The sequence below is a fragment of the Syngnathoides biaculeatus genome, chromosome 10 (genome assembly GCF_019802595.1).
Source record: "Syngnathoides biaculeatus isolate LvHL_M chromosome 10, ASM1980259v1, whole genome shotgun sequence".
Taxonomy (NCBI): Eukaryota; Metazoa; Chordata; class Actinopteri; order Syngnathiformes; family Syngnathidae; genus Syngnathoides; species Syngnathoides biaculeatus.
Genome location: NC_084649.1, coordinates 28,106,281 through 28,129,218, shown reverse-complemented (window position 1 = coordinate 28,129,218; position 22,938 = coordinate 28,106,281). Strand labels below are relative to the sequence as shown.

The following is a 22,938-nucleotide window of genomic DNA, read 5'->3' as shown; positions in this document are numbered from 1 at the left end:
TCCATTGTTCTCTGTTGTGACTGCGGCACCGGGTCGGGCGGTGACAAATTCAAATTCAAACGACAAATTTGTGTTAAAGCTGATTCGGAGCGTGATGAATACTCAAGTAAAATGGCTGACACGTCAAAACTCTTCGGACAAGTACGATTTATTTTAAAGTGTTACCAGAGAAAATATAACAGAGTAAATGTAATGTGTGCCATGCGTGTGTGTGTGTGTGTGTGTGTGTGTGTGTGTGTGTGTGTGTGTGGCTTCGCACATGTTAAGCAGAGCCGCATTTTTCGTTTTAGCAGCTTGAGCTTGTTTCAGAAAACATGAAGGCTAGCTCCGGTTGTCAGGGTAACAAGGATAATAATAGAAGATTAAAGGCCGAGAAAAGTCATCATGTGACCAATGGCAGCCAATCCCGATGTTTCCTGGCTAACTAATTCATCGTCTGCTAATGTTACGAAAAAAACGTTTAGCGGCTAATGTTAGCGTCTCCCTCCCGGGCCGCTTTCTCCTGTGCCAGCCATGTTGGGTCAGAGCGCTCGTCAAGTGTAACCGGAGAAGTGGAATGTGCCCAAAAGCTGCCCCCCCCCACCCCACCCCACCCCACCCAGACCTCCATGTTATGTGTTTCCATTAATAGCCCGTCTCCTGCCGGCCAGTCGACCGACAACGGACGGATGGACCCACACACAGCTGACAAGTGTAAAAATAAACAGATTGGAGGTGGTGGTGTGGGGGTGGGGTGGGGGGGGGCGTCCCAGTCGTGACAACAGTAGACAAAAATAGGAAAGGTTCGCTGTGTGTGTGTGTGCGTGAGCGTGAGCGCGAGGACGACGTGTTGGATGAAAGTTGTTGTCTGGTTACTGCAATGCAATAATGGGAGCACGTTGCCCTTGGCTGACCTTGGCGGTGGAATGTGTGTGCTTTGTGTGAAGGTCAAAGGTCACGCTCACAACCTGCGAGGCAGGCTCAAAGGTCGTTGCACAAAACACGTAGTTTCTTTGAAATGCCACTTTTAAACATGTTGTTTCCACCAAGTAATGACCACCACCACCACCACCACCACCATCATCATTTATTTGACATTGATAAAATGTTTGGAACTTTTGAAGTCTTCTGCCTCCGGCACGCGCGTTTGTGCGTCTGCCAGGCGGATTCGTGAAGTGCCGGCTGGCTGGCTGGCTGCCTTTTGTGTGAATGCTCAGGAATGTTCTCCACTTTCGCACTCGCTCGCGGTGCGGTGGGAACACAAAGAGGACAAAAGAGACAAAAGAGCGACAGGAAGTGGAGAAGAAGAAGAAAGAGAGAGAGAGAGAGAGAGAGAGAGAGAGAGCACAAGCATGTTGATGAGTCGTCTGCTCTTGAATTCAAATGAACGCAGAAGCACTTTGGAACCTTCTGGAAGTTCGCACGCACGCGGGCAGGTGAGGCGGGTGAGGAGGGCCGACCGTGTGACCCTCCATCAGTGGGTCACGTGACTTGGGGCATGCGGGCCAATATTTCATTCTCCTAATTCTTCTAAACAATTGGCGTGGGGAGCAATGGGGTTTGCTTCCGGGTGGGTGGCAGAAAAGTGATCAAGTGAAAGCGGAGCACAAACTTGCCGCGTTTGAGTATGGGGTAAAAGTTCATGAAGTGGAAATACATGGAAATCAACGTACTGAATATGCGTGCCCCCCCCCCCCCAAGGATGAAAGCGTGTGGACAGCGTAAAAGGTTGCTCGGAGCAGACGGCAGGACCGCCCGAAGGCAGAGTAGCCGCTCGGAAAGGCCGGACGGGCGACCGACCGCTCCTCCAAATACATTTTGTACACGTACATGCAACAACATTATTATTATCATTATATTACTTTACAAATGGAACAATTTTTTTTGTCATGACTAAAAAGCTAATTAGTTCCTAAACAACAATTGGTTATTACAAATAACCAACAAATGTCTTTCACACATGATGACAAATGGCAGAAAACTCTATCGCTCAATCTCTTTGGACAAATCCTATATTTATTACATTCTCTGTCATCTCTACGGTGGCCGCGATAGACCAAAACAAAGGCAAACGCCACCTCTGCCTCGGACTCGGATTGGCCGCGAATTGAGTTACGGAAGTCGTACGAGTTGAGTCTGGAATATGGATGACAAGCTGACAAAAGCTTCCTTTGGCGCCGTTTTCCGACCTGCCGTCGTTTTTGCGACTTGTGCGATTCATCCTTCCTGGTTTTTTTTTTTCCATGAAGCGGAGCCATTGCAATGTGTCACTGCAGCCCTTTTGGTGTTATGGCTGGATTGAGATATTTGGCGTTAATCCCAATTTTCCCTTGATTTTTATATACTCACAAAACGGATTTTGCCTCACTGAAGCTAAAGAGATGTCCGTTGGACCACCCTGGAGGAGCAGTTGTCCGATACGTGCGCTTTTAAGGAGCAGTTGTCCGCGGGCCGCCACTCCCGCGATCCTTGTCAAGGGATAAACGAGTGGGAGCCAAAGCTCATTTTCGCGTCATTGGCGACTCTACGCCACGCTATCCGTTTGGCCTTCAAGAGCGCACGTCGACTGTTCGCCCAGCCGTACATGTTTCAGCATCCGGCGTAAAAACTGTGCCAAACAAATATGAGCGTTCATCTGAGATGACACGCTGTGACAAGCCCAAAGAGACTTACTTTCTCATTTCCTGCCTGTCCTGCAGCATGATGCTAAAGCTAATGCTAACGCCAACACAAGTAGAAGTTCCCTCTCTCACTGTGACCTTTTCATGCTGCAACCTTTAAACCCCCCCAGTCTCGGACTGAGTTCACATGCCTTATAAGGTCTTGCCTTCCTGCCAGTATGCCCCGCCCCCTCCCTTTGGTCTCTGGGAATATTGGACCCTTTTAAAAGAGAGAAAGAATCATGTGAAGGTAAACTGATGAAAGAAGAGAAGCCCCCCCGCCCCCACCATCACCCCCTCCACACACACACACACACACACGATCAAACTTGATGATTGACACCAGCGGCCGGCGTTGATGGCTCAGTTTGTCGTTGTGATGTCACTAAAACAACTGCTATCTTAGGGCCACGTAGCAGCTAGCATAGCAGCTCATTTCACACGGACATAGCAGAAAGTCTAAAAGCTGACGTAGTAGTTCACCCAATATTGAAGACGGCAGCTAGAAAAGAGCACAATGAAGTTGGGGTGGGGGGGCTCTTGTTAAGACTTTTATGAACGTTTTTAATTGGACCAAAAAGGAATGAAGCCACTTCAGTCATGATGAGCGCTTTTCATTTAACAGCAACACAACAATAACGAAACAAAACAGCAACGTTTTTTTGCAATCACACACTTCCAGGTCTCAATGTCATTGCCCACGTGAGCACTCAAAGTAAAACTACCAAAAAAAACAAGCAAAACAAAACAACAACAACAAAAAAACTACCAAATCGTAACACTCGTAAAATTGCTCTGCTACTGTATTATTTGAATGATGCTACTTGGAGAGCGTAATGTTTTCTCGATGCTACTCGGTCTCAAAAGTCACAGAATAAACTTCACAAATTAATCCGTGATTGCGGTTCTTTGATTGAGTTGCCTTGGCAATACAAACGCTATCGTTTATGACGTTTATAAAGTTTGCTGTTTTAACGTCATTGAAGCCTAGCAAAGACAAGACTGCCCTCTGCTGCACGGTGGACGTAACCACACGTCATTATACTTCAGTATGAATTTAACCTCGTGAATGTCACAAAGACCTCCGCGTTCGCGCCATCTATCCATCTATTTTATTATACAGATATGTTGGAGTGAAAGTTGTTGAGGTGCCTTCGTGTCGCTGGCCTTTTAAGAGGCTGCGCCCTGTCGCCATGGTTACAGAAGACCACCGGAAGTCACAGTGTCTTTCATCGCTAGCACGCTAACAGCTGCTAACCAGCGTTTCCGGGCCAAAAACTGAAAAAGGTGAGTTCGTTTCGATTTTTGATGACGTAAAGATGATTACATTCGGTGATAACGACGATAAAAGTGAAGAAAAGAAAAAAAAAACCGACGAGCATCTGCAATTGTTGGCATTTTGCTAAGCGGATCGATCGCATCGCGATGACGCCGACCGTGGTCAAGAAAAGGAATCGGACTGCGGCCGATGGAAGTCGAAATCGATAAAATGGGACATCGGAGCGGCGGTCTACTGGTTAGCGGTTCCGAGGTTGCGGGTCCAAATCCCGGCCGCTCCAGTGTGGCGTTTGCGTGTTGTCTCCCTCCTCCCCATCCTCAAACATGCAAATCCTTCTTTGTCCGTATGTGCCCTGCGATTAGCTGGCGACCAGTCCAGGGTGTGCTCAAGTGAGGACGACGGGAAAGGAAAATGAATGGAGGAATGGATAGATGCCGATACGCTGTCTGTGTGTAAACAGCTACGCCACCGGTGTCAAATTGGTGGCCCGGGGGGCAGACCTGGCCCACCACATCATTTTATGTGGCCCGTGAAACGAAATCAAAATTACAAGTTGTGTTCCATTGTAATGTAATGTAATGTAACGTGAAGATATTGAATGCATTTTTTTGGTGACTCACCACCCTTTGAAAAGAAATCTCGTCATGGAAAAATATGCTTTTGTATGGATTTAAATAAGTCCAATTATTCTATGTGATAGTTCAGTCGTAACAGCCCTCAGAGGGAAGCCATAACTTCCGCGTGGCCCGTGACAAAAATGACGGTGTGTGTGTGTGCGTCCACTTATTTTCCACCATCAGAAATATCGCTGCGATCGTTATGACGTGAAGATGAGCGCTGACGACGCGACGAAGGGCGTGGCCTGCACGCTGAAGCCTCCGGTCTTTCTTCACTTGGGAGGCGGAGATGCCAAAACGCACTCGGGCGTGTGCGTGATCGACGTCGCCCTCCCCCCGGGGAAAACCGTCAACGTAAGCGGACGACGACCGGCGGTAACGTGGGCGTGATGTCGTCGGACTGAGACGAAAACCATAATGTGGATGATGTCATTAGATTGAGACCATCACCTTTAAGAATTTCTACACCGCGTCGGTCAGCGTGAGGCTGCAGAGGCGGCGTCCCGGCCAGGAGGGGGCGGCGGAGTGGCGCACGGCCCTCGGGGACCGCCCCCTCATGGTCAACCCGCACACCGAGGCGGGTGCGCAGGACTACTGCAACATCGACAGGAAGCAGGTGAGCGCGCGTCGCGCGCGTCGCGCACGTCGGCGTGCGTCGCGTCGCTGACGACTTGCGTGTGCTTGGCGTCCAGATGCGAGCGGAGCCCGACGACGTCTGCGCCGTGCGGCTGATCCTGAAGCAGCCGTCGGCCGCCTGGCGCACCTTCGGCGTGGAGGACGTCCGCATTTTCCCGCGAACGCAGCCCGTATGCCGACATCGGCGACGTCAGGATTTTTCTAATAGGAGAGCGGGAAAATGCACACTTGTTTGGTTTCAAGCTCATTTGGTCTTGAAATGAGGCCAAAAACTCGTTGCAGCCATTGTTGACTTTCCGCAGGCGAACGTGAGCTGGAAAGAAGTTAAACTTACGTGAAATGTAATCAGATACATTTTGATCGTAAGAATAAGATCAGGTGTCAAATCGATATTGCTGAGAAAAAGTCTTGAGCCTGTTTCAAGGCCCCCCCAGATGATGTTTACTTCCACGTTCAGCATAAACAGGACGGAAGACGACGACGTGACGTATATTTCAAACGACGACTTGACTTGCGCTACGGCAATCTGGGAAAGGCCAAAAGCTCCTTTGCTAACGGTTAGCGTTTCCAATACGTGCCGCTGTCGTTCAACTTTAAACGACGGGTATGTGAACACAAAATGTGCCGCAACAAATACGTATAACAATATTGGGGCATCTGCGTATTCTTGCCGGGTCTCAGTTTCACTCTGTTGTACACTGCCCCCGGGTGGCCAGTGAAGGAGAAATTGTCACAAAGTTTGGAATATTTCAATTGTGTGCAGGAGGCAGACAAGGAGGTCTCGGATTGGCTGTCGGCCCTCGCCCTGGTGGAGCGACGCCCCCAGGATCAGGTTAGTAGCGTTTGGAATTCAACTTGGAAGTTTGGCACCGCGTGTTATTTACAGCACTCGGTTGATGCCCCCCCCCCCCCCCCACCCGCAGGGCCCGGTGGACGCCGCGTCCGTCTCGTGCAGTCTTCAGCAGATGTGGGCCTTGACCCAAGTGATGCAGAGCAGCCAGAGCTCCGCGACCTCCGTCGGACGCTTTGACGTCAGTGACGCGCCGAAACCAATTTGGACAGCGGAGGGTGGGGGTGGCGGGGGGGTCGTCTGGTCCAAACGACGCTCTGCGACATTGAAGCAAGCGTCTTTGCGGCCTTATCGCAGTACAATACAAAATGATTCTTTTCTTGGGTTTTGCGTAAATTGAAAAAATGTTTGAAAGTTTCAGATTTGAACATTCCAAAATGAACGGATTAAAAAAAAAACCAAAACAAAACACTGTTTGAATGATCGTCCTTAATATTCGTAATACAATTGATGGGAGTATGACATTGTTCATGTTGGATTTTTGTTTTGTTTTTTTGCAGGTGGATGGCTGTTATGATATCGATTTATTATCTCTGACATAAAACACATCTTGGGCGGAAAACTGCTTAGAGCGTCCGCCTCACAGTTGTGAGCACCGAGGTTCAAGTCCCGGCCCCGCCTGTATGGACTTTGCATGTGCCCCCCCCCCCCCCACGCGGTGGCTTTTCTCCGCTTTGCTCCCACATCCCCCAAACATGCGTTCATCGGAGACTCCAAATTGCCCGTCTTTATGTGCTCTGCCATTGGCTGGCGACCGCCTCTTGACGCAAGATAGCCTGGATGGCTGCCACACTTGTGAGGATAAGCGTCTGAGATGATGGACGAAGAAATAAAACACACTTTTAACATATTTGTTAGATTCTGCTCAAAAGGATTAGCGGCCAAAAGGGAGGAAAAACTGGATGGCCGCGGCTGGCGCGGCGGCACCACCTCAAGACGGAACCCATCGGGGCCTCTCGGAGTGGTCGGGATGATGAATGGGCCGAGAACGACACCTGCAGGCGATGGAGCGCGACGGCGGACGCGCGTCTTCCTCTGTACAACTGCTTGAACTGGACCAGAGTGACTGGAATGAGCGCCACTGGCGAAAGGATTGCTGCAAACTTGAACTTGTGTTAACTGTGCCGCCGAAAAACAGAAAGCCGAGAATGTTTTTGCAAACGGCGAGATAACCGCCACAGCCTGCAAGCGTACGACGCGCCGACATTGGTCAGCGGAGTCGGAGTCCAACGTGGGACGAACCGACGGTGAGGAAAAATGATCTCGTTAGGCTGATCCGAAGCCCCCTATGGTCCCTCCTTCAGGGATCCGAAAGGCCCGACCGACCGAGCTTTTTGCTCTTGTTGTTTTAGTTGGTTTTCGCTTTTGGTCTGGCTCTGCCCTCCAGTTTATGCCCAGAGGTTACTTTGGCTCTTCCGGTCCCGGTTCCAACTCGTCGGGCCGGTCAGCGCGCCTTCCTCCTCTGGACCTACCCGGTCCGGCTGAAAGTCCTCGCCCTCCCGGAGTCGTCGGAGCCCGAACCTCTGAGGGGAACCCGCCTGCGTGGATCGCGGTCGACTTTGCGTCTTACTAAAAGTACGGCTCGGTGCCTATTTGGGAAAACTGATCCCTGCTCCCCCCACCTCACGTCGTGACTGGGCTCCCTAAGACTGTTCGCCGGTCCTCGTTTCAGTTTATCGCCTTGATTGTTGTGTAGATTCCCTTATTAGCTCTTATTAAAAAAAACATTTCTGGAATTGTGTTTTTGTTTGACTGAACTCGAAGCCAAAGTTAGCTGGGCCGCGGCTCCCCCCGCGGCCCTCGGATGGATTCTGTCTCATCCTTTTTCCAAAGAGTTTTGCGCAGGAAAGTGACAAAGCAAAACAAGCTGGCGTGTAACGTTGCCGTTCGAAACGAAAGACCTCTTTAGTTCCTCTGCTAATTGCTACAACGACAACAAAAAGTTTGTTCCCAGCTTTTTTTCGTCCGGTCGGAACCAGCAGTAGGACGAGGGTCGGTTTACACCAGTGAAATGTCTTCAACAAACAAAAGCTTCACCAAAATAGCGGTTTCCGATAACTTTTTGAGAAAAGATGCGTGTCAAGCCCGACAGCGACTTTGACGCCAAAATGAGAATCTGAATCCGAATCAGCTGTCATCATTTCACATACTTTGGTCTACCAAACAATTTTTACCACGCATATTCAAACTGTTGGGGTATCAGGCGCCTGAACTTGTTCCACGCTCGCATTTCTCCCATAATGGACGCGAGGAGCCGATATTGATTGCCTAATTGTTATCTTCTACTCAAAAGCTGTGCCGATCTCCGACCCAAAGCGCTGCATTGCCGCCATCTACAGGAATGTGCTCGTCATGACTGTTTGACAAACATTCCATTTCATATAGACAGTCTGGGCGAGACCCTCCTCACGTGTCCCGTTGATTTGACGAATTCGGACGCGTCAGTGGCAGCCGACGCTTGGATTGATTTAATTTATCGATGGAATGAAGTTGACTGTTCCCAGTTGTGAAAGGTTTGTTTGCTTGTTAAAAATGTTGGTATCACCTGACAAGTTAGTTGTAGATGAGTGACGCGTCGAAGTTTCTGTTGCCACCTTGGTGCCTCGAAAGGACAAGGCGTAAGTGACAAAATGTCAGTCATTCATTGTCACCTCCACTCCTCCAAGGCCTCGCGCTGACCTGTTGAACATGGGCTTCAGGAGCTTGATTTGATATAGTCCTCTATGTTTGAAACACTTGACTTGCTCCAGACACGCAAATCACCACAAAGGGATTTCACGTCGGGGACATTTTAGGAAGTATCTCGGTTCCCGATATACAATCCGTGATTGGGATCCATTTAGCGTGCGTGGGTGTTTGCGTCGCACAAAGTAACTCGGAAGTAAACTCGCTGCGGCTGCCAGACTTGTCATTGTGTTGTGCAACTACACGACACGCACACGCCGTAATGCCCAATAGGCGCCACTAAGCAGGCGACTTTTATTTAAACGAATTGCGAGGCCAGATTTGAACCCGCGGCCTCAGAACTGTGAGCCAGTAAGTTGTGCTAACCGGTCGGGAAGCGGCACATTTCCATCATTTGATCCATGAATACTAACGACGACGACGACGACGACAACCCAAATTCGAAGTGCCCACGTCGATCTGGCGGAGCTTTGTTGTCTTTGTACCGTACTTCCGTCAACCCGTTTGGTGTTAACAACACGGCAGAAGCCAAAGTGGCCACAGGACCTCCAGGTACCGGCAGACGGTGTGCGCGTCTCCATATCCACGGCAGCATAATGGCGATTGCATCCTAAACGTGTCTATGAAATGTCGGCGACGTCGTCCGAAATTGGCGCATCGCGGTATGCCTTCAGTTTGTCGCGTTTCGTCTATTTTGGGCCCAGCTGAGGATCCGTCGCGTAGCGACAAGCGCCCCCTGAGAAGCGAGCCCGCAATTGTTCGCCGGGACTTCCTCCGCTCTCGCGGACGTCGCCTTGGTGGACGAGTGAAGCGGGACAAAAGGCGCTCGAGTCGGAGAAGGTTTGGCTTGCCGACCGCTTTTCCCTCTTCGTCGGCTTATCGTGCGAGCCAGCAGCTAGCCGGCTAGCCGGCTAGCAGACAACAGCGGCGGCTTTCATTTGGCTTCATTTGTGTTTCGTGAACGCTCCGCTCACCGAATGGCGGTACAAAGGCTGCAAGTGACACGGCCTACGACGCCATCATTCAATTTCCGTACCGCATTTGAACCCTACTAAAAATAGAGTTACATTGGATTGGACATGAGGGCTCGTTTCTTCTGCGGCAAAGTGCTCCGTGTGCCAGTTTACATTTTGGCTCGGGGAGATTCCACATCTGAAAGGATTGCTCAACTGACCGTTAACTTAACAGAGGGTAGAAGTCTGTTTTGGTTTGGGTCGCGCTGTCTTCTCTTCCACCCCCGAGCTTGAATCCAGTCCTCCAAGACAGGAATCGCACCTGCCCCCGAACATGTCGTGCTGAGGTCTTCTCGGAGGTCAACAAAAACACTTTGCAACTGGGGAAGTGACAAAACCCCACATCAGATCGTCACTCGGGTCGCTTCGCCGACTTGTGGAATTTCCCGCACACTTGATCAGTTGCAAACAATTTTAATATTCAACGTCGGTGAGACCCGGGTACGTGGAGGACCCTCTAATGGGGACAAATCCATCCAGAAATCCACAGGGGTCAGGTTTGGGGCTTGCGAGGTTGTGGACGGCGCAAAAAGTCAGTGAAAGGATTTTGAAACCCATCCACCCATTTTTTTAGCTGCTTATGCTCAGGAGGGTCGCAGGAGTTCTGGAGCCCATCCCAGCTTTCGAGGGGCAGGAGGCGGGGTACGCTCTGAAATTTTGAAATGTTTTCTAAATTTAGCGGACGAGCTGCCTGCAGAGGAGGGAGGGGCCTGCGGTGGTTCGGATTGCAACGGAAGGCCATGAAATGTCGACGTGTGGCGGGCCAAAACGGTAGCCGGGAGCCAGAAGCTGAGCTGCAGTTTTTTTTTTTTTTAACAGACACGCGGTGAGGCTGCAGCCTTCTCCTTGCGACTGAGAACCTCATCATCGTAATGCATAATTGCCCCTGCAAATTCTTGTGATCTTGGAAGAGATTTTGGGGAAAAAGGAGTTGTCGGGTAACAGGAAATTGAAGCGAAGGGCGAGCTTGTCTTGAGCTGCTCGGACTCGAGCTTAGCGACGTGATGACAATTCTCACCTTTGATTGGCTGTGCTGGAGCATCCCGTTTGTAATGTTGTGTTTCTTGAAGCTCATTGGCCGGCGACAACGCTGAGGGTGATTTTTGTGTTTGTTCGCAGCGGACAGCATGAGCTCCAAAGGCGGCGGCGCCGCTCTGAGCCGCCGCACCTACGGACTGGCTTCAGATCCCGACAAACCCAAATCCGCAGGTAACGCACGTTCACGTCTTTGATTTCTTCCGTTTGCACTTGTCGGCCCCATAATGACTGGACAAATGCGGCAGAACTTTGGAGTTCCATCGACTCGCGAGCGCTGCAAAAAGGACTTTGACCCCCCCCCCCCCGCCCCAAAAAAAAAAAAAAAAAAAAAAAGCCCAACCCAATTATCGGAGTCAGAACACCCGCCGAGGGAAGCCGAACGCACGTCGAACGGGAAGCCGAGCCGAGTCGAGTCGAGCGTTTCTGAGATGAGCCGCTGCCCGCTGGCATTGTTGAGATAAAGACTTTTGTTGTATGCGTGAGATCCTCACGGTTTGAAAATGGGAGTTTGACACGCAAGTTGATGTTACCGCTGGTTGGCGTCACGATCAAAGCGTCGCTTGCTCTCGCTTCAAGTGGAGATTCAGCAAAGTTGCTAGTACACAGTAAACGTCACGACGTCAGCGGTCAATATGTTGATCTCGACATATTTGCCCTTTGATTTTGATGGAATTGTTGCTACGCAACCGAAAATGCGCTTTTGGAATCGAATCTGGAAGAAGTGAAGTGGTGCGAATCGCCGACGTGTGTGGATGACTTTTTTTTTTTGTTTTTTTTGGGGGGGGGGGGGAGGCGTCCTCGACAAGGGTTTGCGTGCTGCGTGAAATGTCGACTCACGCTAGGCTATTTATCCGTTGCTGTCTGTGCAGCCCACGCGCAGCCGGGATGTCGATTTGCGTGTTAATCGAGATGTAGTCGCATTCACGACGTCAGTATGCGGCGCCGCATTGAGGTCCAGGTCACTCCATTCGTGCTGTAAATATTATCAAAGCTTACGAAGTAACACTTGTAGGCGAAGTCGTATATTTCACCTGAGCCTGCATCCCTTTGTTATGCATTACCGCCTTCCGGTGGCCACAGCCGGTATACCACAAGGAACAGCACAATGAAATGAATTTTAGCATAAAAAGATCATGCACAAGCTGCTTGATATTTTCCATTTTTTTAATGATGCCTTTACTGTGTTTTTATAAAGTGGATTTAGTATTTATTTTTTCAAAAAGCAAATATTTGTGCGGGGCTATTGTATTGACTCCACGTTGTTGCTGCTCGTTTGTTTTTCCTGTTAGGCATCGTGAACGAGAAGCTGCTCAGCGACTATTTGCATCACGTGTTTCCTTCCGCCAATCAGACGGCTGCTCCCGCCTACCTCAGGTGTTGACATCACTTGTGTGTTTTTTGCTTGCTTTGTGGACCGGCAAGAGGAAAATGTTCATCGAGTTGTTGTTGTTCCTTTTTGGGCCGCTCGCTGTCGCTCTCGCCGGCGGGGTTCAGGAAGCCGTTGGCGTTCCAGGATCTCGACGCTCACCTGCAAACGTTGTTGTCCGAAGGGGAAAGCGCTGATGATGGCCCAGGTACCTTCTTTTCAAGGAAAAGGTGTCAAGCCAGACAATTGCGCCCTAAACCGGTTTTTAACAGCCCGACCGCTCTCGATATTTGGGGCCGATGGTGATTTAAAACGAAACAAAGAAACTGATATTCATGTTTTTGGGCTGATAGCTGATAGAGCAGAACCTCAGAATCGGAACATAATTTGTTCTTGTGAAGTGTTCAAAATCTGAGTTGTTCAACTTTTGAAACATAGTTTTCCCTAGGAAAATGAAATGAATTTTCTTGATTCCCGACCTCCACGTATTAAATTACTATTTTAATCTCTATTTATGTAAAAACGCCAAACTTGTTTATCTCTCAATCCTTCTCTCTGAGTTGGTTGAGTAGAGGATGAAAGAGAAAATGAGGCCCTACCTCGAGCCGCAGGCCCGTGACGAGACGACGTCAAGCGGTCAATCGAACGACGGCGAAAATGTTTTGGGTGACGTCAACGGCTGGCTGCCGACGTTTGCCGCTGCGCTTTCGGTTCGTCGTCGACTCGGGGAAGAAACGGACGGCGACTGCTGACTTTTTATCTGGCGGGCTAGCGGATGTGATCAAAAGAAGACTTTTCCCTTCGTTGTGATCGTGTTGCGAGGCGAAATTCCGCCAACAATGAAAGTTGATCCAGTCCGGAAAAGAACTCCCGCTTCCATTGCGTGGAGCGCTCACCCGTCCGTCCCACTCTGCCTTTGGTCGGCCGGTCGGCCCAAATAGGCAACCCGACCGCGGCTGTGATGTCAGCGTTGTCGTTGATGTGTCGCACCAAACTGAGAAATCAAACATGCTGCTTCAGATATATTCAAAAATACAAGTTCTCCAAAAAACGCTATTTTTGTCGTACAAAAAACAATAAAACATCAAAGAAAAGTTGCTTTTTCATCCTGCTTGTGATTGGGAGGTCAGCTGTGGTCATGTGACGTCTTCAGCGTTGCGATTCGCAGACCCGCGCGCACTTCCGCCTAACCGTCGCCGCTTCTTTTCCCGCCTTGTCCTCCAGATCACGAGGTCGAAGGTCGTCTGGGTCCGCAGCCGGTGGTCCTGGACCACACCAGCGGCTTCGAGGGACTTCTGTTTGTGGACGACGACCTGCTTGGGGTACGAAGACGCTTTTCTTCCCAGTTTTTTTTTCGAAAGACGCCAAAGGTCAAGAATTCCAGGCACATTTTAACATCCCATTTGTTACCACGTCACCTTCCGCGTCCCGCCTCCAATGGAGCTGGCGGGCCGACGGCGAGCCCGGGGTTCGTCAAGTGCTTTCGGTTTGTCCGCCGCTCGCTTGCTCTCGGAGCTTCGAAGGGGAGATTTCTTTGCGTTTGCGGAGGTGGCATTGAAATAAACCAACGGGTTGCATTTTGAGCGAACGTCCGGCTCACCGTTCTGCCTGTGTGGGCTTTTCTCTGGGTGCTCTTGTTTCATCCCACATCCCCGAAAAGTTGACTGAGCCTCCAAATGACCCGGAGATGCAAATGTGAGAATGAACGGTTTTGATTTTATGTACCTTGCGATTGGCCGCCGAGCAGTTCGGGGTGTACCCCGCCCCTCGCCCAAAGACAGCTGGAATGGGCTCCGGCGTGAGGAGAAGCGGAACGGAAGCCGAATGAATGAAAGTTTGATTTGCCACTTGGGCCTGGCGAAGCGACATTTGTGACAGTCCTCTCGTGTCCCTTCAGGTGATCGGCCACAGCAACTTCAGCTCCATCCGAGCCACCACTTGCGTGTACAAAGGTAAGCGAAGGCATCGCGCCCGACCGCACACAAGTGATGGCGATCGCCCCGAAAGGTGGACGAATCTGAGCAAAATGTTTGTCATCAAAAAGTCGACTTTTTGGAGTGGACCGACGGAGCTGTCCGTTTCTACACTTTGTGATCGAAGTGTGATTTTGGACATCAAGTGTATTTTGTGACCCCCCAAATGCCTGGAATACACTTTTTGTCTTGGACGCTTTCCGTGATGACTTTGCTCGCGGTGCGTTCAGGCAAGTGGGCGTACGAGGTGCTGATCTCGTCTCAGGGTCTGATGCAGATCGGCTGGTGCACGCTCAACTGCCGCTTCAACCAGGAGGTGAGCCCATCCCGGCGCTCGACGTGCCCCGCCGCCGCTAACGGTCGTCTCTTCCTGTCCGCCAGGAGGGCGTCGGCGACACGCCCGATTCTTACGCCTACGATGGAAACCGAGTGCGCAAATGGAACGTGGTCACCACCAACTACGGCAAGGTGAGCCGGCCCGACGCCCGGATCGCGCAGTGGCATCGACCCGCCGTGTTTGTTAACGTGCTTGCCCTCAGTCGTGGGCGGCGGGCGACATCGTCAGCTGTCTGATCGACCTGGACGACGCCACCATCGCCTTCTGCCTGTAAGTTACGAGTACGCCGCGCCGCGGGTCAGGAGTCGTGTCCGTCGCTGCGTGAATTGTTAGCGGGGAAACGGGCAGATGCCGGCATTTGAATGCTTGCTGTAATCCACACACTTTTGTGATCTGAAAAATGTAAGTGTAGTGTTTGTGAGTCAACTTTTGTCATTTTTTTCTCATCAAAACGTGCTTTTTGTCACCAATTGCACAAAATGTGCTTTCAACTCACGCACTGTGATCAACCTTTGCTTTTTGTAGTCAAAATAACTTTTTGTAATCCAAAAGTGTTTAAAAGACTGCTTCTTACCATACGTGTTTAAAAAAAAAAAAAAAAAAAAAAGCTTTGGAAGACGCTTTTTGCCGAAAAAAAAAAAAAATTGGTTGCCTCTAAAACACTTTTTGTTGTTTACGTTTTATTGTATTATGTTGCTTTTTATGATCAGAAAAACACTTGTGATTTAGACAATGTACTTTTTTGCAATCAAAAGACTTGTGTTCAGAAAGTTGTTATCGAGTTATATTTCTAATGTAATGTAAAAGGTCTGAAAAGGCCTGTGACTGCTTCAAAGGCTAATAAGCGCGTAATAGATGTGTAATGTGCGCGTACGCCTGCCTGTGCTCAGTAACGGGCAGTCGCTGGGTACGGCGTTCAGCGACATCAAGACTGGTCCCGGCGTGGCCTACTTCCCCGCCATCAGCCTGTCCTTCAAGGAGTCTGTGGCCTTCAACTTCGGGAGCCGACCGCTCAGATATCCTAAACCGACGGCTTTTTTTTTCTTTTTTTTTTCGGGCATTCTGCGATCGCTCGCTCGCGCCGCAGCCGCCGTTTTGTCCTTGACGCGCCGGTGCTCACGTATCCGGCCGAGGGCTACCTCCCCCTCCAGGACCCCCCCACCGCCGACCTGCTGAAGGCTCACAAGCTGCTGGGCTTCGTCAAGAACGTCCTGTCCACACGCATCGACGCGCAGGTCAGGGCAACACGCACGCACGCACGCACGCACGTACAACAACAACGACGACGACGCCGGCGGCCTGGATGCTGAACAGCAACACACCTGTGTTGAACCTGTTGCATTTGTGTGATTTGTTTTTGTATTTGGTCTTTTTTTTTGTGTGTGTGTACCTGCAAATAAGTGTTTTCATTTCTGTTTGTGTGTGAATGCGCACGTGTCCATGTTTGCGCACACGTGCGCGTCCAGGAGGAGCGCGTGGTGGAGACGGATTGTTCGGTGTGGAGGCTTCACGGCGAAGCGAGCGTCCTCATCACGCTGGCGCACATCTTCAACCACTTTGCTCCTCTCATGGTGAGCACGTTTTCTCCTTCGCACGCGCTCGCTTTGTCCTCAGGCGTCCGTAAACGGCTGGTGCGTGCGCGCAGTGTAAAGTCTACCTGGTGGAAGACGTGCTGATGAACTTCCTGCTGGGGATCCTGGAGGGCGGCGGTTCTGTGGACGAGCATCCTCTCATCCAGCAGCTCCTCGACCTCTTCTGGCTCCTCATGGAGGTGATGATGCGTGCCCGGGTCGCGCGTCAACGACGACGTCATTGCTGACGTGCGTACACGTGTGCGCGCAGGACTACGAGGTGAGCGAGTGTCTGAAGCAGCTGATGATGTCACTTCTGAGGGCGTACCGCTTCTCCCCCATCATCCCCGACCTCGGCTTCCAGGTACCAAGTCGCGGGTGTGTGCATGCGTGTGTGTCCTTTGTGTTGTTGAACTTCCGGCCCCCCCCCTTACTGGCTTCCAGATCCACTACCTCCGTCTGACAACAGCCATCCTGCGTCATGAGAAGTCCAGGAAGTACCTGCTCAGCAACGTTTTATATCCTGTTGCGGTGGCGTCGGTCTCTGTCTGTCAGGCTGTTTTTCTTTTTTCTCTCTCGCAGTTGCGTCGTTGCAGGTTCCTTAACACGAGCTCACATTTGACGTGCTGCGTTCGGTGGTCTTCTTCTACATCAAGACCCCGCTGCGCGTGAAGGAGGCGGGGCTGGAGGAGCTGATCCCCACCACCTGGTGGCCCACGCACTTCGACAAGGAGGTCCGATCTCCGGCGCCAGCCGCCCTCCTCCCGTACACGTACACGTGCGTGAGCGAGAGCTTCTGTCTCGTCCCCCGGCAGGGAAAAGACGAGCGCGAGCCCAAGGACGAGAGTTCGGACGAGCGTCTGCGGCGACGGGCTTACGAGCGAGGATGTCAGAGGCTGAAAAAAAGAATTGAAGGTCTGGCAATGATCCATTCTTCATGAACACGTTTACTTGCCAAATCATTTGTGTCGTGAGGGAGGAGCCTTTTATTTGTCAGGGGAGATGGAAGCGTTCCCAAAACATGAACATTAAGTTTTGCCATCCCGCTTGTCATTCATTCAATTTGCTCTGCTCATCGGAGGTCGGCAGCTTCAGCGGGCAAACCCCCCCCCCTCCCCCCCCCGCACTTCCCCCAGTTCCCCGCCCAGCCGTGTCCCGGGTCGTCCCCCGGGGTCTCCTCCCGGTGGGACGTGCTCCGAACACTTCACCGCGGATGATGCAAATAATCGATTGGAATTGAATAGCACGAGCTGGAAAACGCTCAAGTTTGTTGAGTTTTTTTTCTTTTCCTCCCCTTCGCCGGTTCTCCACTCGCGCACTCGTCTGCCGCTCCAAGTCTTCAAATGGCGCGCCCGGCAACCCTTCCGCGTCGCGCCGGAGACGACGTTGCGGACTAGTCGAGTCGCCCAATGGACTGGGGCGCTGGAGTCTCCGCAACAGCGCTTCCCTTTCTTGTCTGAGCTCAAGAACTAAAAGTGCTTTTGTTTCCTTCTAGTGGTGGAAGAGCTGCAAGTGCAGATCCTCCGGCTGCTGCTCAACAACAAAGACAAGAGCGCAGTACGTGCACGTGTCGCTTTGTCTTGTGTAGTGGGGCACGGATTCTGTCCGCTGAGTGACATTTTCTAACAACTCTGCTAAAAGACTTCCCGTTTCCAGTGAAATCTTCTCTGTGCGTTTCCCCCTCTTTGGATTCGAAAGAGAGTTGATTGCTTCCAAGTAGCTGTGCTCATGTTGTCCGTTTCTTTGTCAAATGAAAGTCGGGAGTCACTTGAAACCAACCAACCAACCCAAAATCCTCACCGGAGCTTTTTGAGTTGGTTGTCAACACTTGACTTGCGCTTTTGGGCACGAGCGCCTCCTGTTGGCAGCCATGTTGTGCGTGTAAGCGGTGCACGCCAGCGGAGCTTTCAACTGTAAATGTCTCCAAAACAAAACTCGGAGAGAAGCGACAAATGAAGCGGCATTGATTGGAAAACAGCCTCGCGCGACTGCATGCCTTTTGATCCGATTTGCTATTTTTCCTGCCTTTTGATCCGATTTGCTATTTTTCATTTTGCTCAGGGCGAAGCCTCCCGCTACATTTTCCTCAACAAGTTCCGCAAGTTCCTGCAAGAGAACGCCAGCAACAGAGGGGTGAGAGCGCACGTCTCAAAGGTTTCACGCCGCCATTGCGCTCGGATTGACGGCGGTTCGGCATTTTCTGATGTCGCAACCTGCGTTTTCACATGACTCAAATCCATTTTGGCGGTAAAATTCCACAATTTCCATGTCGGAAAGTTCCACATTTTGACATCGTTCCCTCTGTCGAGATTTCTTGACCAATTCAAAGGTCCAAATATTTTCCACCTACCCAAAGTTGCCATTTTTCAGGCTCGAATTCCACATTTGGACGTTCTCCGTCATTCCCTCCGTCGACATTTCTTGACCAATTCACGAGACGATTGTTTTGCCACAGTCCTCAAATGTTCTCACTCCACATTTATTTCCACGACTTTTCCTTGGACTTCCTGCAGAAATTGCATCGTTCAGTTGAACTTGGAAGGAGGCCGTAACATGGTTAAATGTGGGAAAAGTCCGATGCGCCGCGCCGAGCTAACGTGTCTGTGTGTGTGTGTGTGTGTGTGTGTGTGTGTGTGTGCGTGCGCGCGCGTTTTGCCCGCGCGCGCGCAGCATCCGACGGCCCTGTGCCCCCCCGAGTACATGCTGTGCTTCCTGCACCGTCTGATCACGGCCGTGCGCGCCTGCTGGGACGAAAGCGCCAAGAAGAGTCCGGCCGGCGTCCGCAGCGACGGTAGCGAACGTCTTGTCTCGCTTTGGAACGCAAAACGCGGCTTCGTTTTGCCTCAATGGCGTCGTGTCGTACTCAACTCCGTGTCCGGAGCTAGCTCGGGTCAGCGCGTGCCGCTCAATGACTTGAAGTCACCACGCCCGTGTTATGTTACACAAAGTTAGGTGACCAAAAGAAGATTTTTAACACAAGTTCAAAAGTCTTTTGATAACACTCACATGCTCAGTTATGAAGTTGATGTGCAAGCGATCAAATTGTCTCCAGTCTACTGAGTTGATGCTAAATCAGAGAGCGGCTAAAGTCGAGCGAGCTAGGACAGTGGAACGAGCAAATAGTCGACGAGAAAACCTTTGCAGTCATCGTTTTTGTGCACCCCAGACGACGGAAAGACGATGTCCAAACTTTGCCGTCCTTTCCAAAAGAAGACGCGCAGGCTTCACGAGAGTAAACATCGTTAGCTAATTGAATTTAGGCTTCCACTGTTGGGGATCCGCTGTAAGGTCTTTGCCTGATCCCCTCCGCGCCGATCGCCAGGCCAGACCCCGCCTTGTAAAGCGACACATTCAAAGTCACATATACTACAGTGTACAAGGTAACAATGGCAACACCAAGTGGACAAAATCATTCCAGCCCCTCACGTGCATAATTTGCATTGCTATTGTTGTTAAATCACGCAAAATCTTTTTTTTTTTTTTTTTTTTTAATCTGGATACTCAATCAATTGGGATAATCCATTCCAAAAATATTGGAGAGCTGCAGCCCAGGGAAATATGCAAGACATGCTTGAACATAACAACATTATTATTATTATAAAATTTCAATAAGCGTGTCATGTGCCGCGTCTGACCTCGGTCTCGTTGGTCATTCTGGCTTCCGGGGCCGCCTGCGCGGACGGCTCGCGGCTCCAGCGGCGTACGTGCCCCCTCAGCTCTTCTACAACGGCAAGGTGGACTACTTCGACCTGCAGAGGCTGGGAGGCCTGCTGTCGCACCTCAAGAAGACGCTCAAAGGTCAGTCGGAAACGCCACCAAATGGAGGAGGAGTGCGTGCCTCAAAACAAAAGTATAAAATGTGACCGAACGCAAAAACATGAAAGATGCAAAACATTCAGAAAATTCCCAAAATGTTTTGACGGCGGTTGGTCACCAGCGAGCAGGCTGCCGACGGCCACGCGGCTTGCGCTTGTTTAGCCGGCTGACGCTGACGCTGACGCGGGTTCTGCCATCACAAGTAACGCTGACCGTGACCTCCCACAGATGACCTGGCGAGTAAAGCCAACATCATCATCGACCCCTCCGAGATCCAGGCGGCGTCCATGGACGACCTGGACGAGGACGAGGAGAACGGCGCCGTGCAGGTTTTTGTTCGCTTTAGCAACCCCGTCTCCCGTCTCCGTCTGGGAACTTATTTTGGGGATCGCCACGAGTACCCTGCCTTTTTTTGCCCTCGCCCCCAGAGGACGGCGGGGGCGTCGTCGGGCGCCGCTCCGGTTCGGCCGGGCTGGCTGAGCTCGCCCACCCTGGGCCGGGCGAACCGCTTTCTCAGCACGGCCGCCGTCAGCCTCATGACTCCCAGACGACCTCTCGGCCAGCCCGAGAAGGTCAAAGTGCGCCCCCTCGCCGTGGAGCAACGGACTGAGGATGACAGTAAGAGATCGAGAAAAAGGAGGATTTTTTTTTTTTTTTTACTATTAGCCGCTTGCTTTGGTTTTAACTTGTGCCGTTTTAGGGCGTTACAGGAGGAGCCGTACGGGAGCAGGAGCCAGCGCAATCTGTAGGCCGGTCCCAAGCCCGGATAAGTGCAGAGGGTTGCGTCAGGAAGGGCATCCGAATAAGCGGGTTCGTCTAAAGAATATGCCCGGGACCGTTAACCTGCAGGACGTCGGTGGAAGTTCAGCTACTGTGGGTCGAAGACAAGGGAGAGGAGGAAAGCTGATTTGTCGGGAGAAGAAAAACTGTGTGTAGGGACTTTGAATGTTGGGACGATGACGGGGAAACGTAGGACAAAGGTAGAGGTGGCTAAGGCTGAACAAGAGGCATATGACGACATGCACGCCAGGTTGGACGAGAAAGGAGGAGAAAAGAATCTCGACAGGTTGGCCAGACGGAGGGTTAGAGATGGGAATGTGTTGACCGGTACTGTGCTCAATAGATGGAAAGAATACTGAAGGAAGAGTAGAAGTGGCAAGCGCGAATGACCGGGAAGTGGCCATGATTAGTAAGGGAGAAGAAGTTCCAAAGGCACTGATCAGAATGAAAAATGGAATGGACGGTTGGTCCCGATGACATACCGGTGGAGGTATGGAAGCAATTTGGTGAGGTGGCTGTGGAGTTTTTGACCAACTTATTCAACAGAATACTAGCGGGCGAAAAGATGCCTGAAGAATGGAGGGAAAGTCTGCTCGTTCCCATTTTTAGGAACAAAGGCGCTGTGGGAACTATAAAGCAATAAAGTTGATGAGCCACACAATGACGTTCTGGGAAAGAGTAGTGGAGGCGAGACTCGGGTCAGAAGTCTCTATCTGCGAGCAACAGGTATGCTTTCACGCCTAGAAAGAGTCATTTGCCTTGAGGATGCTCGTGGAAAAGGACGGAGAAGGTCAGAAGGGGCTACATTGAGTCTTTGTAGACCGGGAGAAAGCCAAGAGAGGAACTGTGCTACTGCATGCGCAAGTCTGGCGTGGCAGAGACGTATGTCAGAATAGTACAGAGCATGTATGAGGGCAGCGCAGCAGCGGTGAGGTGTGTCGGAGGAATTTAAGGTGGAGGTGCATCAGGGATCAGATCCGAGCCCCTCCCTGTTCGCTGACAGGCTGACAGATGAGGTTAGACTGGAATCCCCTTGGACCGACCGTGATGTTCGCAAATGATGAGGTGATATGCAGTGAAAGCAGGGAGCGGGTGGAGGAGCAGTTTGAAAGATGGAGGGATGCACTGAAAAGGAGAGGAATGAAGATTGGCCAAAGTCAAACAGAATATAATGAGAGGGGGTGGGGAGTGAAGCTCCAGGGAGAAGACATGGCGAGGGTGGATGACTTCAAATACTCGAGGTCAACAATCCAGAGCGATGGGGAGTGTGAGTGTGGTCAGGAAGTGAAGAAACGGGTCCAAGCAGCGACGGAAGAGCCTCCGCTAGGGTGAAGTTGGGCAACGTTTATAAAACGGTGGTGAGGCCGACCATGATGGACGGTGGACAAGAAGCAGAACTGGAGGTGGCAGAAATGAACCTGCTCGCAGTGAGCAGGTTGGATAGGAGGAGAAATGAGCTCACTAGAGGGAGGGACGGCCAAAGTTGAGGGTTTTGGAGACGAGCAGAACGAGAGAGAGAGAGAGAGAGAGAGAGAGAGAGAGAGCAGACTTCCGTGGTTTGTTTGGACATGTCCAGAGGCCAGAGAGTCTGCCAGTCAAAAGAGCCAGAAGGTTGATGATGGATGTTGCGAGGGAGGACATGGGGGCACTTGGTGGTACAGAGGAGAGGAAGATGCAGGAGACGGACGAAGACGGAAAAAGATGACCCCGTACGGGACCGGCCGAAAGGAAAAGAAGACAGGAGGAGCGACACAGCAGACCCTCGCAGTCACGGAGGGGATGGCGGGGAGGGGGGGGGGGGGCTCCTGTAGCTGCGAATAAAATGGCTTTGTGAGGTCCGAGCTGAGCTTAGCTTCCAGGAAAATTGGCAACTAGGCAGAGGGCTTCTCTCGACTTCCTTTCTAGACAGGAAGTGAATGTGTGAAAAAGATGACTTGCAAAAAAAAAAAAAAAAGCGTGGCTCTCCTCATTCCTTTTGTGTTTTTGCTTCAAGTCGAAGGTAGCCACGGCAACGACGGCCTGTTGCTGGGGCGACCCGCCGAGGAGTCGGATCAGCCCGTGGCCGACAAATCGCTTCTGGAGATCACCGACGGGATCGTCATGATGTACAACCTCAGCGTGCATCAGCAGCTGGGGAAGGTGCGCTCATCCTTTTTGGTCATTGGAGGTTTTGCGTTTTTTTTTTTTGACCTGACGGGAAGTCAGCTTTCATGATTTTAGTGAAGCCCAACAAAAAAAAAAAAATGATGGTGAGATTTAAAATACAGTTTTTTGTTGTTGTTGTTGTCCTCTTTTGGAATTTGCTTCATTTCTGCTGATAAGCTTTCAAATTTGCATC

At 51.1% G+C, this 22,938-nt stretch overlaps 2 protein-coding genes across 4 annotated transcripts in view; both read left to right on the top strand.

The window, feature by feature from the left end:
* Positions 1 to 1,307: 1,307 nt before the first annotated feature.
* Positions 1,308 to 8,513, top strand: nicn1 (nicolin 1). Of its 3 annotated transcripts, none has more exons than XM_061832073.1 (8): positions 1,308 to 1,415; positions 3,763 to 3,926; positions 4,719 to 4,889; positions 4,972 to 5,151; positions 5,228 to 5,341; positions 5,935 to 6,003; positions 6,095 to 6,202; positions 6,522 to 8,513. In XM_061832073.1, the coding sequence occupies exons 3-8, from the start codon at positions 4,749 to 4,751 to the stop codon at positions 6,561 to 6,563; spliced, it is 654 nt and encodes a 217-aa protein (XP_061688057.1). In that variant the 5' UTR covers positions 1,308 to 1,415; positions 3,763 to 3,926; positions 4,719 to 4,748; the 3' UTR covers positions 6,564 to 8,513. The 3 variants fall into 3 exon arrangements, with proteins under 3 accessions (XP_061688057.1, XP_061688059.1, XP_061688058.1); XM_061832075.1 differs by having other exon boundaries at positions 5,228 to 5,360; XM_061832074.1 differs by lacking the exon at positions 1,308 to 1,415 and having other exon boundaries at positions 3,594 to 3,926.
* A 217-nt stretch (positions 8,514 to 8,730) lies between these two features.
* LOC133507239 (E3 ubiquitin-protein ligase RNF123) overlaps positions 8,731 to 22,938 on the top strand; it is a 28,342-nt gene continuing 14,134 nt past the window's right edge. The window contains exons 1-24 of the mRNA XM_061832078.1: positions 8,731 to 9,258; positions 10,839 to 10,928; positions 12,047 to 12,131; positions 12,252 to 12,331; positions 13,348 to 13,445; positions 14,021 to 14,075; positions 14,327 to 14,412; positions 14,478 to 14,564; positions 14,636 to 14,703; positions 15,324 to 15,449; positions 15,554 to 15,668; positions 15,900 to 16,004; positions 16,079 to 16,204; positions 16,276 to 16,368; positions 16,449 to 16,517; positions 16,616 to 16,738; positions 16,820 to 16,919; positions 17,500 to 17,561; positions 18,066 to 18,137; positions 18,675 to 18,795; positions 19,701 to 19,802; positions 20,049 to 20,149; positions 20,249 to 20,438; positions 22,594 to 22,739. Coding sequence (XP_061688062.1) covers positions 9,108 to 9,258; positions 10,839 to 10,928; positions 12,047 to 12,131; positions 12,252 to 12,331; positions 13,348 to 13,445; positions 14,021 to 14,075; positions 14,327 to 14,412; positions 14,478 to 14,564; positions 14,636 to 14,703; positions 15,324 to 15,449; positions 15,554 to 15,668; positions 15,900 to 16,004; positions 16,079 to 16,204; positions 16,276 to 16,368; positions 16,449 to 16,517; positions 16,616 to 16,738; positions 16,820 to 16,919; positions 17,500 to 17,561; positions 18,066 to 18,137; positions 18,675 to 18,795; positions 19,701 to 19,802; positions 20,049 to 20,149; positions 20,249 to 20,438; positions 22,594 to 22,739 — 2,451 coding nt within the window. The 5' untranslated portion in view covers positions 8,731 to 9,107. The remainder of the gene's footprint in view (positions 9,259 to 10,838; positions 10,929 to 12,046; positions 12,132 to 12,251; positions 12,332 to 13,347; positions 13,446 to 14,020; positions 14,076 to 14,326; positions 14,413 to 14,477; positions 14,565 to 14,635; positions 14,704 to 15,323; positions 15,450 to 15,553; positions 15,669 to 15,899; positions 16,005 to 16,078; positions 16,205 to 16,275; positions 16,369 to 16,448; positions 16,518 to 16,615; positions 16,739 to 16,819; positions 16,920 to 17,499; positions 17,562 to 18,065; positions 18,138 to 18,674; positions 18,796 to 19,700; positions 19,803 to 20,048; positions 20,150 to 20,248; positions 20,439 to 22,593; positions 22,740 to 22,938) is intronic.

Coding starts and splice junctions, on each gene's coding strand:
- nicn1 (XM_061832073.1), top strand. CDS start 4,749: ATGAGCGCTGACGACGCGACGAAGGGCGTGGCCTGCACGCTGAAGCCT. Junction 5,152..5,227: donor GCAACATCGACAGGAAGCAG/GTGAGCGCGCGT, acceptor CTTGGCGTCCAG/ATGCGAGCGGAGCCCGACGA. Junction 6,203..6,521: donor CCTCCGTCGGACGCTTTGAC/GTCAGTGACGCG, acceptor GTTTTTTTGCAG/GTGGATGGCTGTTATGATAT.